Source organism: Erinaceus europaeus, chromosome 20, assembly GCF_950295315.1.
Source record: "Erinaceus europaeus chromosome 20, mEriEur2.1, whole genome shotgun sequence".
Taxonomy (NCBI): Eukaryota; Metazoa; Chordata; class Mammalia; order Eulipotyphla; family Erinaceidae; genus Erinaceus; species Erinaceus europaeus.
The window spans coordinates 45,193,829-45,213,116 of record NC_080181.1 but is presented as its reverse complement, the minus strand read 5'-3'; the positions used below and the strand labels follow the sequence as shown (position 1 = coordinate 45,213,116).

The 19,288-nt window shown below is 43.8% G+C and overlaps 1 protein-coding gene across 6 annotated transcripts in view; it reads left to right on the top strand.

The window, feature by feature from the left end:
* The window catches only part of TJP1 (tight junction protein 1), a 213,877-nt gene that overhangs the window by 5,738 nt on the left and 188,851 nt on the right, over nucleotides 1-19,288 (top strand). For all 6 annotated transcript variants that reach the window (XM_060179287.1, XM_060179286.1, XM_060179285.1 and 3 more), the window contains exon 2: nucleotides 14,174-14,306. In XM_060179287.1, coding sequence (XP_060035270.1) covers nucleotides 14,174-14,306 — 133 coding nt within the window. The remainder of the gene's footprint in view (nucleotides 1-14,173; nucleotides 14,307-19,288) is intronic.

Genomic DNA, 19,288 nt, shown 5'->3' with positions numbered 1-19,288 from the left:
TTGGCAGACCAGTTTGAGTGGAAGTGAAAGTAGACAAGCACCCAGACTCACACCCATGGAACCTGAAGGAACCCTTTTCTCTGTGTCTCCCTGTCCAGCATACAAATGTGTGCAGTGCGGCCCCTAGCCATTACTGTTTAGGATGAAGGCATCTATCTAGCTTTGCCCAAGGGGAGGTATTTTTTGTGAAGTCTTCTTCTGCCTACCTTTGGGAGCCTCCTGTGTTTGCTAGTGATTAAAAGCAGCAACAGCGAGGCTGGGTGGCAGCACACCTATTTGAGCGCACACATTACCATATGCAAGGATTGTGGTCTGGGAGGTGGCATAGTGGATGGAGCATTGGATTCTCAACCATGGGGTCTTGAGTTCAGTCCCTGGCAGCACATGTACCAGAGTGATGCCTGGTTCTTTCTCTCTTCTTATCTTTCTCATGAATAAATAAATAAATAAATTCTTTTAAAAAAGCGGGAGTCAGGCGGTAGTGCAGCAGGTTAAGCACATGTGGCGCAAAGCACAAGGACGGACATAAGGATCTGGGTTTGAGCCCCCGGCTCCCCACCTGCAGGGGAGTCCCTTCACAGGCAGTGAAGCAGGTCTGCAGGTGTCTCTCTTTCTCTCCCCCTCTCTGTCTTCCCCTCCTCTCTCCATTTCTCTATGTCCTATCCAACAACAACGGCATCAATAACTACAACAATAAAGCAACAAGGGCAACAAAAGGGACTAAATAAATTTTTAAAAAAAGCAAGGACCAGGGTTCAAGCCCCCAGTCCCCATCTGCAGGGTGGGGAGGTTTCACAAATGGTTAAACAATGCTGCAAGTGTCTTTCTGTCTCCCACTCTATTTCCCTCTCTTTTCTCAGTTTCTCTCTGTACTAATCAAATAATAAATAAATAAATAAATAAATAAATAAATAAATAAAATGATAACTTTTATAAAGAAGCAGCTGAGCACTGTGTTTGCTAGGACTACCAGATGTCCACACACGCTATGTTTTCAGACAACTCTTTCCAGGCTGAGGAAGATGCCTCAGTGGGTACAGTGTGTGCCTAATAGGGAGACTCTGACTTTGTATATATATATATAAAATTTATAAAATGGAAACACCGACAAGACCATAAAAGGGGTACAATTCCACACAATTCTCACCACCAGAACTCCATATCCCATCCCTTCCCCTGATAGCTTTCCTGTTCTTTATCCCTCTGGGAGTATGGACCCAGGATCATTATGGGGTGCAGAAGGTGGGAGGTCTGGCTTCTGTAATTACTTCCCCATTGAACATGGGCATTGACAGGTCAATCCATACTCCCAGCCTGTCTCTGCCTTTTGGGGCTCTGGGGAAGCAGGGCTCCAGGACACATTGTTGAGGTCGTCTGCCCAGAGAAGTCCGGTTGGCATCATGGTAGCATCTGGAACCTGGTGGCTGAAAAAGAATTAAGATATAAAGCAGAACAAATTGTTCATCAATCATGAACCTAAAGGCTGGAATATTGCAGATGAAGATTTGGGGTCTCCATTTTGAAAAAGCTTGTAGGTCTATTTTAGGTCTATTCCAAGGGACCTGTGACTTTACTAGTTCTTGTCTGAGCCTGACATCTGTTATGCAGATGGACCCAAGTTATCATCTGGGGTGATGATGTCATGGCTGAAAAAAGGGCTAGAAAGCTGGATCAGGGAAGAGAGTAGCTCCCAAATATGGGGAAAAGTATATAAATATTGTTGACTGTAAACCCCATCGATTTGATCTGGGGCCCATATTCAGCATAGGAGCCTATGTAACTTCTGCATCCCTGTAGGTCCAAGCTCACATTCTGTGGTCATGAGTAGGAACGTTCTAGGCTGCATTAATTTCAGGACCCATCTTCCTCTGGTTTCTTCTTCGAGCGTTTGCCCTTCTTCCGTAGCCAGTCAACAGCGTCAGGTTGAGCCTGATGTCAAGTTTCGAGACCTCCTTTGAATCCGGAGAGGTGGCAGTCGCTGACTATGTGGGTCATAGTCTGTCTGTAGCTGCAGGGGCAGTTCGGGTCGTCTCTGGCTCCCCAGCGATGGAACATAGCGGCGCACTGGCCATGGCCTGTTCGATAGCGATTGAGGAGGGCCCGATCATAACGTGCCAGGTCAAAGCCGGGTTGACGCTTGCAGGGGTCTGTGATGAGGTGTTTGTTCTTTACCTCAGCTGACTGCCAACTCTGTTTCCAAGAGTCTGGAACAGAGAAGTTCAGTGTAGGCGTAGGGGACCAGATTGGGTGACGAGACGTCAAGCGTTGGACAGGGTGGGCGAAGATATCCGCGTATATTGGCAGGTCCGGTCGAGCGTAGATGTGGGAAATGAACTTAGATGATGCCGCATCCCGACGAATATCTGGTGGGGCGATGTTGCTAAGAACTGGCAGCCATGGAACCGGGGTGGAACGGATGGTTCCAGAAATTATCCTCATGGAGGAATATAATTTGGAATCCTCTTGAGAGCCTTAATCACATCAATAAAAACCCTCATCATGGTCACAGTCATCACAACTCTGGAGATTTGGGGGGGGGGTCAGGCAGTATCGTCTAGTCATGAGACCAACTCCCTGCCTTTCAGAGGATATGAGGTCCAAAGGGATGCTTTTCCTGTCTGTTTTATGTGAAATGTGAAAAATACTTTCATAATCACTTTATTATTGTTAAGAGCCTTAATTTTTCCACCAGGGGCTTTTAGGAGTGTTTCCATGAATCTTTGGGGGAAGGAGAGTGTGCCATTTCATTTTCTTCACGCTTCTAAATATGTGTCTCCTGGTCTTTCAGCTCGGTAATTATCACTAGCTGTAAAGTAGCAATTCATTCATTCAAATAGCCATCCAGTAATCAGACTGAAAATTTTAAGAATTTCTTGTGTTCTTATTCTGCTAGTACTTAAGCTTCCTCCTTGCTGGGGCCCTGCATAAAAGTGCTTTCCAAGCATCCTCTCTAACCTCTTGCACCCTGGTGAGGTAGGTGCTGTTATGTCCCCAGCTTTACAAATGAAGTCATTGCCCAGAGTCACACATCAGGTTTGGGTCTGTCGTTGGGATGAAACACACATCTGAGCAGGGACATGGCAGCCTCCTCCGGGACTGAAAACAACTACAAGAGAAGCAAGAAGCACCTTCCAGAATTCTTTTTTTCTGAATGGCCTGTGGCCCTCTCAGGGGTCATAGGAGTCTTCTTTCTGGGAAAGAAATAACTTTTTTAAAAAGTAGATATTATTTTACTTTTATTATATTGGATAGAGACAGAAAGAAATCAAGAGGGGAGGGGGAGGTAGGGAGGAAGAAAGAAGGAAAGAAAGAAAGAAAGACACACCTGCAGCACTACTTTACTGATAATAAGCCTTTCTTCCTTCAGGTGGGGGCTGGGGGAACCTGGATCCTTGTGCATGGTAGCATGTGCACTTAACCAAGCAACTGCTTGGTCCCAGAAATAACTCTTAATACCCATGTCCTCACTGGGTTTCTCCAGTGAGCAAATTATAGGCAGACACACTTGTTATCATGTGTAAGGACAACTAAGGACCATTTGAGTGTAACCTCCTAAGTGAGCTGGCAGGTTTTTGGATCCTGATACTGAAGATAGAGAAATTTGCATCTTGCTGGTTCTTACTGAAATATCCTTCCAAATGACTCAGTATCTTCTTCAAGTCAGCTGCCCTGCAAAGTTCATGGCATCTCAGGGCTCCTGTTGTCTGACTGTTGTTGGGAATTCTCCCCCTCTGGGAGGAAAGATGCTTTGCTGTCACTCATTCCTGTTAATCTTCATTGTTAGTGACTTTTTTTTTTTTTGCCTCCAGTCTTTGGGGTTTGATGGCAGTACTATGAATCCTCTGCTCCTGGCAGCCATTTTTCCTTTTTTTTTTTTTTTCATTTTATTAGATAGGACAAAGAGAAATTGGGGGCGGGGAGATAGAAAGGGAGAGAGAAAGAGAGACACACCTGCAGACCTGCTTCACCACTCGCGAAGCGTGCCCCCTGCAGGTGGGGAGCAGGAGGCTTGAACCTGGCTCCTTGCACTGGTCCTTGTGCTTACTACTATGTGCACTTAACAGGTGCGCCACTGCCCCGTCCCCTTTGGTGGTGACTTCGCATTGCTGGTGTTTTACAGTTCATGTCTTGTTGGTGTTCCTTTTGCTGGTAGCGCTGCTGTCTTGTGCAACTGTCCCACCTTGGTTTATTTTTGCTCAGATCTTTGTGAATGTTGTGTGCTTTTCTACTGGAAATTAGAAATGGGTAAGGTGAGTTGAATTTTGGAGTTATTTGTCCTACGTGAGCCATACTCAGAAGGGATTGGGAACCAGAGTTCCTATATCATAAACAAAATGAAGGAATACCTGAAAGTTGCCTAGTAGAATCCTTGAGAAAAGCATCCTAGGCAGAGGGAAAGTAGGGGAGGAATAGTTGGAACATGTGAAGAGGGTGTGTGTGTGTGTGTTTCAGCAGAATTGTAGCTGGCTTCCAGGTTTAAGGCATGTTATATATACTGTGTCAGAGACCAGGGAGCCAGGTCTGGACTGTAACCATCATAGGTCCAAACAGAAGTTTGAAAGTGTAGATACAAGGTGACTAGTGGCATTGGATTAGACTGACTTTGACTAAATCATTTTGTTGGGGAAATAATGGTTTACATATGGCTGTGATTTCTTTTTTTTTTAATTGATTTAATAATGATTGACAAGACCATCGGATAAGAGGGGTATAACTTCACACAATTTCCACCACCAGAGTTCCGTATCCTACCCCCTCCATTGGAAGCTTTCCTATACTTTATCCCTCTGGGAGCATGAACCCAGGATCATTATAGTGTTCAGAAGGTTATCTCCCCCATGATAATTGTCTGCACACCACTCCCACCACCAACTAAAGTCTTTCTGCACCATCGAGCACTGGGTCCCCAATGTTCTCTCTTCCTTGACCCACCTCCCCCTTCCCCAGAGTCCTTTGCTTTGCGTCAGTACACCACTCCAAGTCCAAGTTTCACCCTATGTTTTCCCTTTCTTTCCTTGCTTCTTAAGTTCCACCTGTAGGTGAGATCTGGTATTTATCCTTCTTTCTGGCTCATCTCGCTTCACATGATGCATTCAAATTCCATCCAGGATGAGGCAACTGAGATGATTTCATTTTTTTTTTTTCTCTCTTTACAATCGAGTAGCACTCCACTGTGACTATCTACCTCAGTTTTCTTCACCAGTCATTTATTCTTGGGCATCTGGGTTGTTTCTGGGTTTGGGTTATTATAAACTGTGCTGCTGTGAACATAGGTGTGCATAGGTCTCTTTGCATAGGTGGTTTTTCCCTTTCTTTGGGTAAATCCCCAGGAAAGGAATTGCTGAATTGGATGATAGGTCCATTTCTTATGTTCTGTGGAATCTTCAGACTGTTTTCCACAGGAGCTGGATGAATTTTCTTTACCAACAGTAGTGTAGAAGGGTTCCTCTCCCTACTCCTTTTATTTATTTATTTTTAATTTGTCCTCAACCAAGTGAATATACACATCAGGAACAACAACTAATTAGTTAACAAAGTACACATGGGCAGAGAACAGCTATCAGCCCAAATGAGCACTTCTCTGTAGGAAGCTGTGCCGAAACAGCCATGTTGGCCTGAGAGGGGGTGCCTCCTCCCTCCTTTCAGAAGCTAAGGTGGGTTTGCTCAGAAGACTAGACCTGGCCTACCAGGGAGCAAGTAGTGGACTAAGCAGATAGAACCTGGGTTTCTGCTTTCCAGGTACATAAGCCACCCAGCAGTGAAACCACCCAGAGAACTGATAAAGGGGGTGGGCAAAGGCCGAGATTTCCTCAGTTGTCCTGTAGGGAGGAATGAATGGAATTGAGAAGTAGGCAGAGAGAAACATCATTGTAAGCTAAATACTGATTTCCTGGGAATTCATGGGTAAATGCCTTACATGCTCAGTTCCTAACCTTGTTTTCCTGTCACTCGGAGCCATTCTTCTGAGTATTTGGGGGCCAACCCTCAGAGTCTGAGTTACTCAGTTGAGGATCACACCCCAAATTGGGGGGGATTGGTACCTGGGGATAAAACAAAACAAAACTCCACTTATAGTCTATGTTGTATAGAACTGTCTTGAGAGACTTTTATATCTAAGTACAGCAGTTACTCTTTAAAAAAATTTTATTTATAAAATGGAAATATTGACAAGACTATAGGATAAGAGGGGTTCCACACAATTCTCACCACCAGAACTCCATATCCAATTCCCTCCCTTGATAGCTTTCCCATTCTCTATCATGCAGCAGACCACCACAGTGGATGAGCAGCAGGAGGGTCAGGGGTCTTGAAGGCAGCCTCCCAGGTGGGTCAGGAGTTGGCACGAGGGAGAACAGATAGACACACACTCTATTGGAGGGTGAATCTGGACTCATTTTAATAGTGAAACTGCTTTAGCTTTTATACTTTTTTCAGGTTACATTCAGGTTGCCTAAGCAACCAGCTTAGTCTTGTGGCTTTGGCAGGCTACATGTTACTCCCCTATAACTGTAAAGAATGGTACAATACTTTGTATCATCCTATTCTCAGGGGAGGTCATACCCAGAATTGTTTTAGACTTTTGCTGAAGGCTATCTCTACCATTAATCTTCTATGGGGGGCATACGGATCTTTGCCTAGTCGTGGACCACTGCTCAACTAGGTCTGGTACAGTTTAACTAATAATCTTTCTTTGTTTCAATACGTTAACTTGTACCAGGGAGGCCTCAATCTCTGTATTCTTTCTTTGAGGGGGCAGGTCATAACATGACTTGTTTTGTCCGTCTATGTTGACCCACCTTCCCCACTTTCATAATGTAACTTTCAAATATGCTCCTGTGTAAGGGAGAGGGGGTGCTTCTGACTCTCAATTTTCACCAGGCACTGCCAAAGCACTATTAATCAATTGTGACAGTATAATTATTTGTAACAATAATGGGGGGAGGGTGCATCGTCCCACTCTCGTCCTTTCTGCCCAGCTTCCTTGAAGTCTGAATGCAGGTCCAGAGGAGATGACCCTGTCAGGATCCCTGGTGTTTGTGGCGGGGGCACCGCATTTCCCTCTGGGAGTATGAACCCAGAATCATTATGGGGGTGCAGAAGATGGGAGGTCTGGCTTCTGTATTTGCTTCCCCGCTGAACATGGGCATTGACAGGTCAATCCATACTCCCAGCCTGTCTCTCTCTTTCCCTAGTGGGGTAGGGGTCTGGGGAGGTGGGGCTCCAGGACACATTGGTGGGGTTGTCTGCCTAGCAACCAGGATGTCTGGTTGGCATTATGGTAGCATCTGGATCCTGGTGGCTGAAAAAGAGTTAAGATATAAAGCAGAACAAATTCATTTGAGAGGAAGAGAGAGTTTCACATGAGAGACAGAATGTGAGATAGAATCAAAGCACTGCTGCAGTATTTGCCTCCCTGGGGATAGAACCTTGGCCTTGGGTGCATGAATCCTGTGCGTTACCATCTGAGCTATGTCCTCCCAAGTACAACTCTTCTCATGCGAGTTGTGGATATGCCTCTCTGGTCCTTGCCTTGTTGTCAGCTGGTGTGCTTAGCTGTACAGGCTCTGAAATGTTTTTGTCATGATCCTGGTGGGAAAGGGCAAGGTCCATTCTTGTAGGTAAATATGTGGCCTTTTAGTCTGTTTCCCTTTGTCTCAGGATTTTAGTGCTATAAGTGTATCAAGTCTAATTAGCCCTGTGGCTGTCAGTCATGTATGGAGTGTGTCTGTATAAATTTTTTTTTTCTGCCACTAGGGTTATTGTTGGGGCTCAGTGCTGGTGCTACAAATTCACCACTCTGGCAGCCAGTTTTCTTGTTTTATTTGATAGGACAGAGGTAAACTGAGAAAGGAAGGGGAGATAGGGCAAGAGAAAGATACCTGCAGACAGGCTTCACTGCTTGTGAAGTATCCACTCAGCACATGGGGAGCTGGGGTTCGAACCTGGGTCCTTATGCATGTTGTATAAATTCTTATCGCAGGGTTTAGGTTTCAGGATTTTTGCTTTGAAAAAGATGGAAACTACTAAGGCCTTTCTGATTTAATAGAAAAAGTAGTGAAAAGTTCCACTGTCAGAAAAATTTACGCTTGCCTCAGTTTAGTGTGATATGAATATAATGCATAGCCAGCACTCTCAAAATTAAGAGCTACTGTATTGGTGAAATAGCTCACCTGGAGAGGGTCGGGTGATGGCTCACCTGGTTGAGTGCACATAGTATGAAGCACAAGGACACGAGCAAGGATCCCAGTTTGTTACTAATTTATTTATAAAATAATTTTTGACAAGATTGTTAGATAACAGGGGTACAACTCCACACTATTTTTACCAGAGTTCCGTATCCCAGTCCCTCTCTTGAAAGCTTCCTCGGAGTATGGCAAGTCGATCCATACTCCGAGCCTGTTTCTGTCTTTCCCTAGTGGAGCAGGGATCTGGAGAGGTGGAGTTCCAGGGTACATTGATGAGGCTGTCTGCCCAGGGAAGTCAGGTGGGCATAATGGTAGCATCTACAACTTGGTAGCTGAAAAAGCATTAAGATATAAAGCGGAATAAATTGTTTAATAGTCAGGAACCTAAAGGTAAGAATATTACAGGTGAATTTTGGGATCTCCATTTTGGAAAAAGCTAGTAGGTCTATTTTAGGTATGTTCCAAGGGGCCCATGACTTTACTCATTAGTGAAAGCTTTTACCTGCGAAAGAGAACGGAAGTATATATTGGGCTGCTTTGTATACAGACTAGTGACAGTGGAGTCATCAGAATTTTACTTGGGAAGTGACTTGAAATGTGGACTAACTGGAAACTCAGTGAAGCAACAATTTGAAGCAGTGAAGCAAAACTCAGTGAAGCAAAAATAAAAAACTTTATTTTTAATTTTTTAATGTTTATTTATTTATTCCCTTTTGTTGCCCTTGTTGTTTTTATTGTTGTAGTTATTGATGTCGTTGTTGTTAGATAGGACAGAGAAATGGATAGAGGAGGGGAAGACAGAGGGGGAGAGAAAGACAGACACCTACAGACCTGCTTCACCGTTTGTGAAGCCACTGCCCTGCAGGTGAGGAGCCGGGGGCTCGAACCGGGATTCTTAAACCAGTCCTTGCGCTTTGTGCCACCTGTGCTTAGCCCACTGTGCTACCGCCCGACTCTCCAACAATAAAACTTTAAAAGCTACCAAAAAAAAAAAAGCAATAGCAAACTGTGTTGATGATAGAGGATACCCTCAGAAGCTGGAGATAGCATAACGCCTGAGACCATTCAGTCCCTCACACCGCCATAAGGTAGAGCGGAGCAGTGCTCTGGTAAGGTGGGGTGGGGGAGGAGAGCCATCAGTGGATTCACATTTTTGAGGAACCTGTGAAATACAGTTCCCAGGGAGAAATGGGTGGTGGCACACCTGGTTGAGTGTATTCATTGCCATGTGCAGGGTCCCGGGCTCAAGCCCCCAGTCCCCACCTGTAGGGAGAGAAGCTTCACAAGTATTGAAGCAGATCTGCTGGTGTCTTTCTTTTTCTTTCCCTATTTCCCCTTCCCATCTCAATTTCTGTTTCTATCCAATAAAATAATATATATATATATTTAAAAGTACAGTTATTAGATAATGTTGGATAGATCTGAGAGAGCTCCCCCGCACAAACCACTGTCTAGCCAACATGCAGGAGGATATTCCTGTGAAGGGAGGGGCCTAGAGACTGAAGCAGATTCTGGGCTGGCTGACCCTCCCATTACTGACTCATGACACAAGCAGTGTTGCCTGCTCACCAAAGTGGAGACTATGAGCACGGGAGAGGGGGACAGGGAGGGCCACCCCAAGATTGCCACTGGAGCCCCTGACCCCACAGGGCAGCTGCCACACAAGCCTCCCAACAGCCCGTCCCACCTCCGGTCAGAGTGGGCAGACGTCTGCGACCATGCACACTCAGGCAGGGAAGCAGATGGCCTGTCCTGCAGACAGAAGCAGGCATGATAAATCACCTTGAGTGAGAGCAAGCCAGCCCTAAGAGAATTACCACATTCAGTAAACGCAAGAATTAATCCCCAAGAAAATAGAAAAAGACAGTGGATTGACATGGGGATTTTTCAGAAAGGTACATGGAAAGGTTGTATTAATGAAATAATTTCAGACACTTTAGAAATGTAAAATTTGGTGGTCCGGGAGGTGGCACAGTAGATAGAGTATTGGATTTTCAACCATGAGGTCCTGAGTTCGATCCCCGGCAACACTTGTATCAGAGTGATGTCTGGTTCTTTCTCTCCTCCTATCTTTCTCATGAATAAATAAATAAATTCTTAAAAAAAGAAATGTAAAATTTGGTCATAGAAAAATAAGAGGAGGGAAGGGGGTGGTGATGCACCTGGTTAAGCACACATATTACAATGTGCAACCTGGGTTCAAGCCCCTGGTTCCCATCTGCAGGGGGGCAGCTTCATAAGTGGTGAAGCAGTGCTGCAGCTGTCTCCTCCTTCCTATCTCCCTTCCCCTCTTGATTTCTTTCTCTCTTTCTAAGATTTTTTTAACTTTATTTAATTTGATAGAGCAAAGAGAAAATGAGAGGGAAGTGGAATAGAGAAGGAGAGAGAAAGGGGCCAGGCAGTAACTCACCTGGTTAAGTGTTCACGTTACAGTGCGCAAGGAACCACGTTCAAGCCCCTGGTCCCCACCTGCAAGAGCAAAGATTCATGAGTGGTGAAACAGGGCTGCAGGTGTCTCTCTACTTTTCTATCTCCCTCACCCCTCTCAATTTCTCTCAGTCTCTATCCAATAACAAACAATTTTTTTAAAAAAAGTGGAGAGAGACAGAGCGACACCTATTCCATCTCACCATGTTCAGGGACCTGAGTTCAATCCCCCAGCCATAGCATGGGAGCACCTGCATAGGAGAAGCTTCATGAGCAGTGGAGCAGTGCTATGAGGTATCTCTCCTCTCTCTCTCTCTCTGTCTCTCTCTCTGTGTGTGTGTGTTTCTCACCCTCTAGCTAAAAAAAGAGAAGGAACATGAGTGAGTTGATAAAACTGAAAAATGAGGGAGTCGGGCGGTAGTGCATTGGGTTAAGCACATGTGGTTTAAAGTGCAGGGACCAGCGTAAGGATCCTGGTTTGAGCCTCCGGCTCCCCGCCTGCAGGGGGATTGCCTCACAAGTGGTGAAGCAGGTCTGTGGGTGTCTATCTTTCTCTCCCCCTCTCTGTCTTCCCCTCCTCTCTCCATTTCTCTCTGTCTTATGCAACAATAACAATAACAACAACAACAAGGACAACAAAATGGAGGAAAAATGGCCTCCAGGAGAAGTAGATTCGTAGTGCAGGCACCAAGCCCCAGTAATAACCCTGGAGGCAAACAAAAACAAAAACTGAAAAACAGGGCTGAGCAGTAGCACAGTGGGTTAAGCACAGGTGGCGCGAAGTGCAAGGGTCAGCGTAAGGATCCTGGTTCAAGCCCCTGGCTCCCCACCTGCAGGGGGTGTTGCTTCACAAGCGGTGAAGCAGGTCTGCAGGTGTCTATCTTTCCTCCTCTCTGTCTTCCCTTTCCCTCTCGATTTCTGTCTGTCCTATCCAACAACAACAGCTATGACAACAATAACAATTACAACAAGCCTAACAACAAGGGCAAAAAAAAAATAGGAAAAATGGCCTCCAGGAGCAGTGGATTCATAGTGCAAGCACCGAGCCCCAGTAATAACCTTGGAGGCAAAAAACAAAACAAACAAACAAAAAAAACAACAACTGAAAAACAAATTAAAACCCAGCAAGATAGCTCACCTGGGAGGACACCTGCTTTATCATGGGCATAACCCAGGTTGGAGCCTGGCTTTTCCTGTGCTGCGGGAAGCATGGTGTCCCTCCCTCTCTTCTCCCCTCTCTCCCTCCCTCTACCACCACAGGAAAAAGTCAACCTAGATCAATGAAGGCCCTGTGACAGCAAACGTAGAGAAAACACATGAACAAGTGGAAAGAGTGAGCTAAAGAATCATCAAAGAAATTCAAAGTGTCAGAGGCATTAGAAGACATTGAAACTGTTTTCAGGAATCAGAGCTTGGGTAACTGGACTGATGAAGGGACAAGAGAGAAATGAAGATATGCTGATGCCATTTCTGTGCCAGGAGAGATAAGAAAACTAAGGGTCTCTCAATGCTAATAGCAAATTATGTTAAACGTGTGTGTGTGTGTGTGTGTGTGTGTGTGTGTGTGTAGGTATGTGTATAGTTAACTAGTTAGAGTTAACTACTAAACTAAGAGGTTTACATTTGAAGTGAGTAATCAGAAGGGGAGAATGATCAGAAGCAGATGAGAACAAAGGAAACTCAATTATATGACAATGCTGTTCACTACTCAAGATTATAAATGCTAGGTTTTTAAAATACATTTAAGCAAATAGATGAGAAAAAAAAAGTTAAGTCTTTTATCAGATCTCCTTAAGTGAGATGGGCTTAAACTATAAAATAGTGACTGTTTTTCTACCAAAACATGCTAATAGAGTTTGCTTTGGATTTAAAGTGCATATTCTTTTAAATACTGATGAAATCATAGAGTTCTGGGTATATCTAAGAATTTTGGCCCTTGTTAACCATACTACAAAAGTCTACATTGTAAAAGCAAAAGATCTGGACAACCCTGTTCATCAAGAATTTAAGGTGCTGTTCGAGCCCCCGACTCCCCACCTGCAGGGGAGTCGCTTCACAAACAGTGAAGCATGTCTGCAGGTGTCTCCCTTTCTCCCCCTATCCGCCTTCTCCTTCTCCATTTCTCTCCGCCCTATCTAACAACGACATCAGTAACAACATCAGTAACTACAACAGTGATAAAACAACAAAGGCAACAAAAGGGAAAATAAATAATAAAAAATTTTAAAAAAAGAATTTAAGGTGCCAGTGAAAGAAAAGTAAGAGGTGACCCAGTAGATGGAGCACTGGGTTAAAGCAGTGGACTCTCCAGAACGAGGTCCAGTTTCTATATCCAGCTTCACATGTGCCAGAAAGATGCTCTGGTTCTCTTTCCTCCTGTTTCTCATAAGTAAATAAATCTTTAAAAAAAGAAGGAAGGAAGAAAGAGAGAGAGGGAGGGAAAGAGAGACTCTTAGAAAGGTTAAAATACAAGTACAGTGAAAGTTAGGAGAATTTCAATATAAGAATATAGGTGCAGGGGCCAGGTAGTGGTGCACCTGGTTAAGCGCACACATTACAGTGTGCAAGGACCTGGGTTCAAGCTCCTGGTCCCCACCTGCAGGGGGGAACCACCTGAAGCAGGGCTGCAGGTGTCTCTCTGTCTTTCCTCCTCTCTATCTCTCCCTCCCCTCTCAATTTCTCTGTCTCTATCAAATAAGACTGAAAAATATATAGGTAGAGAAAATTACCACATGTAATAGCATTTCAAGTAAATTCTTTTCCACAGAAACTTCTCATGCCATAAAAAGCTAAATTCCTAAGGAAGTAGGAGTTATAGACATAAAAATGTTATACCATGATTTAAAATTATAGAAGGGATAATCTGACTGATATACAAAGAGCTCCCAATGGTCATATTTTCCTTTTTCTTTTTTTTACATTTTATTTTACTTTGTGTCTTTATTTTTTTATTTATTGAATAGAGACAGAGAGAAAGGAGAGAAAGATATCTGCAACACTGCTTCACCACTCATGAAGCTTCCTCCCTGTACGTGGGGATTAGGAGCTTGAACCTAGCTCCTTATACATGGTGCTATGTTCACTCAACTGGTGTGCCACTACCCAACCTTGATTTTTTTTTCCACTTTTTAAAAAACGATTTGCAGTACACATAGGTACAGCCTTTCATCTCCCTGTAATGTCTGCAAGACAGTTTCTCTCCAACTTGGGTCCTTTCCTCCATCTTAACACCAGGAGCTGAGAGCCCCTCTATCCCAACCTTATCTCACCTTCCCTGGTTTATTTATTTATTTTTGGTGCACTTATAAGTGCTTCCTAGAGAATCTGAGTATTTGGTATATTGACTTTCATCTGGAAATATATTTAAATTAGCAGATCACTAAGAAATAGTTAGAAAGTGTATCTCTGTTAGAATGCCACTCCACTGTGACTCTGAGTTTTTTTTTGACAGAAGAAGTATGTGATATTTCAAAAGTTACCCTCCAATAAACATGTACCTCGTACTGAAGAAACATGCTCCCTGTGAACCTATCCTAAAATTGTTTTTCCGCTTCTCCAAGGGTCACGCCATCCTCTGAAAATCCCAATGGTGCTACTTCTAGTGTCAGCCAAGGAAAACCTTCTTTACGGCGAATTAAAGGGAGACTGCACAGGAGCAAAAGCCTTGACAGCATGGATTTCTGTGAATTCACTGTGAGTAGACTGTCCGTACTTGTCCCGTTTGGCAGAGCGAATGGAAACCTTTTTATTTTTGTAGAACGTGGTTAAGTTGTGTGGCAGGTTGCCGTCTGCATGCTTTCTTGAATGGCATCTCTCAGACACTGATTCAGAGAGCATCCTGAACCCTGTAACAAAAGTTCAATGAATTTTAGGAATGTTGTGTACGGTGTCGTGATAGACTAAATAGTATGGTTGTGCATCCTTAGAAGTTGATAAGTCCTGAAAGCTTGTATCGCTAGAAGAGAAACCGTAACTTTGCATAGTGATGGATGGTAACCAAACCTATCACAGTGCTAAGTTTGCAGTGTATACAAATGTCATCACCGGATTGCACATCTGAAATGAATGTGGTGTTACATGTCAGTAATATCTCAGTAAAAAAACTGACTCAAGTTCAGTGGCATACTGACATACTAGGAAATCACAATTCCACCTGCTAATGTAGAAACCCAAGTATTTAATTAATTTATTTATTTATTCCTCCAGGGTTATTGCTGGGCTCGGTGCCTGCACCATGAATCCACCGCTCCTGGAGGCCATTTTTCCCCCTTTTTGTTGCCCTAGTTATTGCAGCCTCGTTGCGGTCATTATTGCCATTGTTGACGTTGCTTTGTTGTTGGATAGGACAGAGAGAAATGGAGAGAGGAGGGGAAGACAGAGAGAGAGGGGAGAGAAAGATAGACACCTGCAGGCCTGCTTCACCGCCCGTGAAGCGACTCCCCTGCAGGTGGGGAGCCGGGGGCTCGAACCGGGATCCTTACGCTGGTCCCTGCGCTTTGCGCCACATGCGCTTAACCCACTGCACCACCGCCCGACTCCCTATTTTTTATTTTTTTAATTATTGGGGAATCAATGTTTTACAGTCAACAGTAAATACAATAGTTTCTACATGCATAACATTTCTCGGTTTTCCACATAACAATACAACCCCCACTAGGTCCTCTGTCATCCGTTTCCAGGACCTGTACTCTCCCCCCCACCCACCCCAGAGTCTTTTACTTTGGTGCAATACACCACCTCCAGTTCAGGTTTTACTTGTGAAACCTAAATATTTGATAAAGCCCAAACACCCCAACTTCCTGGTAGTGTTGAAAAATAGAGAGCTAACTCTGTTTGCATTTATCGATGGTGCTTTCCTTTCTATTCTGTGTGGTTACCGTTAGCGAGTATGTTTTCCAAATGAAGAGGACAAGCTTTCATGTGGGCATGTAGTAAGTCCACATGTGTTTTTGGTGGGACATGGGGACTCTCAGACCTTCTGGCCTTTACTATTAATTGTGTTGTCCTAGTCTATATGAGATACTGTCATAAAACAATTTCCTTTGCTCTAAGAAGGTTTTGTTCAAAGTCATAGACTGTGGTTTTCTATGGCAACATTACAGGAGTTTAGAATGGCCACATGTGTTCATTTCTCTACTGTAAGCTCTGAGAAAATTCTGAATTATGAGAGTACTTGGCTATATTGTGTCAACAGATAGTAACAAAATAATAAAACTAATACAGGCTTTTTTTTTTAAGTCTGTGGCTTATGCATCTTTATAATTGAAAGAAAAAGTTCTATAAATGTGAATCCTCAGTTTTTGACTTTGTTAGATTCAAAAATTTCAGTCATTTCCTTTATCAAAATAGCTTTACTCAGTGTGTGTGTGTGTGTGTGTGTGTGTGTGTGTGTGTTCTACTAAAAAGTGTGTTTGACAACATTTTATGGCTCAAGCCATAATATGGTGAAATGTGATTCATCAGAGGATGTTTGAGCATTTACTGGAAAGAGGAGTGAACCCCAGCAAATTCTTGCAAGGTAAACCTAATAGTTAAAGTGAGGAAAATGTGGGTCTGGTTTGACATAAAGGGAAATGCTTGTCAGAAGTGAACGTTGCATTAACTGGAAACAAATTCAGATTATTCGTGGGAATATGAAACTAGAAGTTGAATTGGTTTTAGATTCTCATATTCGATGTTAATGTGATTACTGAAGCAGAATCAGGTGACTAATTGGGCATGTCATAACGTGACTTATGTGGGTTGTAAGGTGGAACAGTGGATAAAGCATTGGACTCAACAAGCATGAGGCCCCGAGTTTAATCCTTGGCATCTCATATGCATATACATATTGCATATGGCATATAGTCTCATATGCCAAACTAATGCTCTGGTTCTCATCCTCTCCCCCCTTGTTCCTCCTCCTCCTCCTCCTTTCTCTTATAAGTAGCAGATAAATAAATCTTAAAAATATGTTTGCTTGCTTAAACAGCATCCTTGTGGTTGTGGGGTGGGAAGTTAAATTTTCTCTAGAATATGGTGGGTGCAAAAAAGGTCTTTTTTTTTTTTTGCCTCCAGGGTTATCACTGGGGCTCAGTCCCTGAACTACAAATCCACTGCTCCTGGCAGACATCTTTTTTCTTTTTTTTTTTTTTTATATTTCTTTATTAATGAGAAAGATAGGAGGAGAGAGAGAAAGAACCAGACATCACTCTGGTACGTGTGCTGCCGGGGATTGAACTCAGAACCTCATGCTTGAGAGTCCAATGCTTTATCCACTACGCCACCTTCCGGACCACCAGACATCTTTTTTCCATTTTGTTGTTGTTGTTATTGTTGTTGGATAGGACAGAGAGAAATTGAGAGAAGAGGGGAAGAGAAAGACACCTGAAGACCTGCTTCACCACTTGTGAAGTGATCCCCCTGCAGGTGGGGAGCTGGGGGCTCGAACTGGGATCCTTGTGTGGATCCTTGCACTTTGTACTATGTGTTCTTAACCCAGTGCATGGCCCCCCCAAAAGGTTTTCATCATGTAATGTGGCCTTTGATTTCCCAGAAATAGAGATTATTTCAACTGGGAGAGAAAGTTGGCAAGTAGAGCTTTTTTTTTTTTTTAGATCAAGATTAAGATGTTTCATAATTATTGATTCTTCCCCCTCCCCTTTTATTAGGAGGGAAAAAAAGACACTTGCAGCATTGCTTCACCACACACGAAGTTTCCAATCCCTCTCCTACCCCCACCCCCACAGGCCCTGTTCCTTGTGCATGGCACTGCATGTGCTCTTTGTAAAGGTTTATTTAAGTGACCTAGAGAGAAGGAGTGGGAGGGAGAAGTCAGAGATTCAGTCTAGCCTATGTGCATCTAGGAACCTAGCCAGGGGTCTCAGGCATGCGAGTCCTACCAGCAAGGCTGTTCCGCACCCTTTCCACATGCAGTCTGGACGCACTCCGGAGTCATCCAGAGTCTCCTTATTAAGCAAGATGTGATGGCAGGAAAGGACTGCTGTGTAGGGTTGGACAGTGAGAGCAACAGGGGTGGGAGGCAGCTCATCTTCAGGACCAATTATTGATTCTTATTCCCCCCATCTGTGAAGGTTGATCTGGCTGAAGTTGGTAAACAGGAAAGAAAAATAGCACTCACCATGCATAAGGATCCGCAGTGGAGGCCCCGCTCCCCACCTGCAGGCAAGACGTTTCACAAGCCAAGAAGCAGGTCTACAGGTGTCTTCCTCCCCCTTCCTGTCCGGAAAAAAAAAAAATCGCTCTGAACAGATGTCACTAACAGCCACACAAAGAGTTTCTTTCTCCTGGTGGAGTCTTTGGCGATGGAGTCTGGCTTAAGTGAACTTACTGAGCATCCCTGGAGGAAGCCTTTTGACCCTGAGGTTAAAAGCCAGGTCAGGTTGAGGATATGGGCAGTCTACAAGGAGGACATGAGTTCTGCTGGCTCGCTTTTTGCTCCTACAGGAGGCAGTGAAAGGCCATGGCCTCTGGCATGCTGACACTTCATGTATTGTGTTCAGCAGTGGGGAAAGGGAGAATGACATGTAATCACTGCCATCAATTTGAGTTTTTTATGACTCGATCTGATTTTGCTTTTCTCAGATTCTCACAGCCATGGAGTGATAGAACAGTGAGATTGCTGTTTTGCTCTTTGAGTATTTCTATTTTATTTATTTTATTTGCCACCAGGGTTTTTTTTTTTTCCTTCGTGCCTACACAATTCCACTACAACCAGCAGACTCTTTTTTCTATATTAAGATGATGGGTGAGAAATCAGAGAGGGAGAGAGGAAGCAGAAGAGAGATACACCAGCACTGCTCCACTGCTCGTGAAGCTTCCCCTGTGCATGGAGCCTCTTCATGGCTGCCAGGAGCTCAAGTCTGAATCCTAGTATCTGACAAAGTATATTCTCTACCAAGTGAGCTATCTCCCGATCCACTCTTTGAACATTTTTAGATTGTTAAGAGATTTATACAATGAGCATGTTTTTTTTTAATTAGAGGGATTAGTAGTTGGCAGTAAATATAGTTGTTGATACATGTGTAGAATTTTTTAATATTTTATTTATTTTTTCCTTTTGTTGCCCTTGTTCTTTTATTGTTGTTATAGTTATTGTTGTTGTTGTTATTGATGTCGTTATTGTTGGATAGGTCAGAGGGAAATGGAGAGAGGAGGGGAAAACAGGGGGAGAGAAAGATAAGACACCTGCTTCACCACCTGTGAAGCTACTCCCCTGCAGGTGGGGAGCTGGGGCCTCGAACCGGGATCCTTACGTGGGTCCTTGTGCTTTACACCATGTAGCATGTGTAGAATTTTAGTAAAACACTCTCACCCCCAGCGTCAGTCCTCCACTAAAGTCCTTTACTTTTGGTTTATCTCACTTAACATGATTCATCTGAGCTCCGTCCAAGATGAGGTGAAGAAGAAAAACCTACACTGAAAATGAACCCAGAACCCAGCAACATGAATTAGGAAAGGGTATCAGGGGAGGTAAAAGGTGTTCAGATTTGGTTTTCTGATGCAGTTGACCTAATAATATATTCATGGAAAACCAAATTTTAAAACCTTAACTACCAAGTCCCAAGGACAGATCCATGATGAAGGGTCTGTAATAATGTCGCACACTTATAAAAATAGGTCATCTTTATCTTTATGCCCTTTAGGAAGAAGCCTAGCATGGTCTGAGAGGTGGC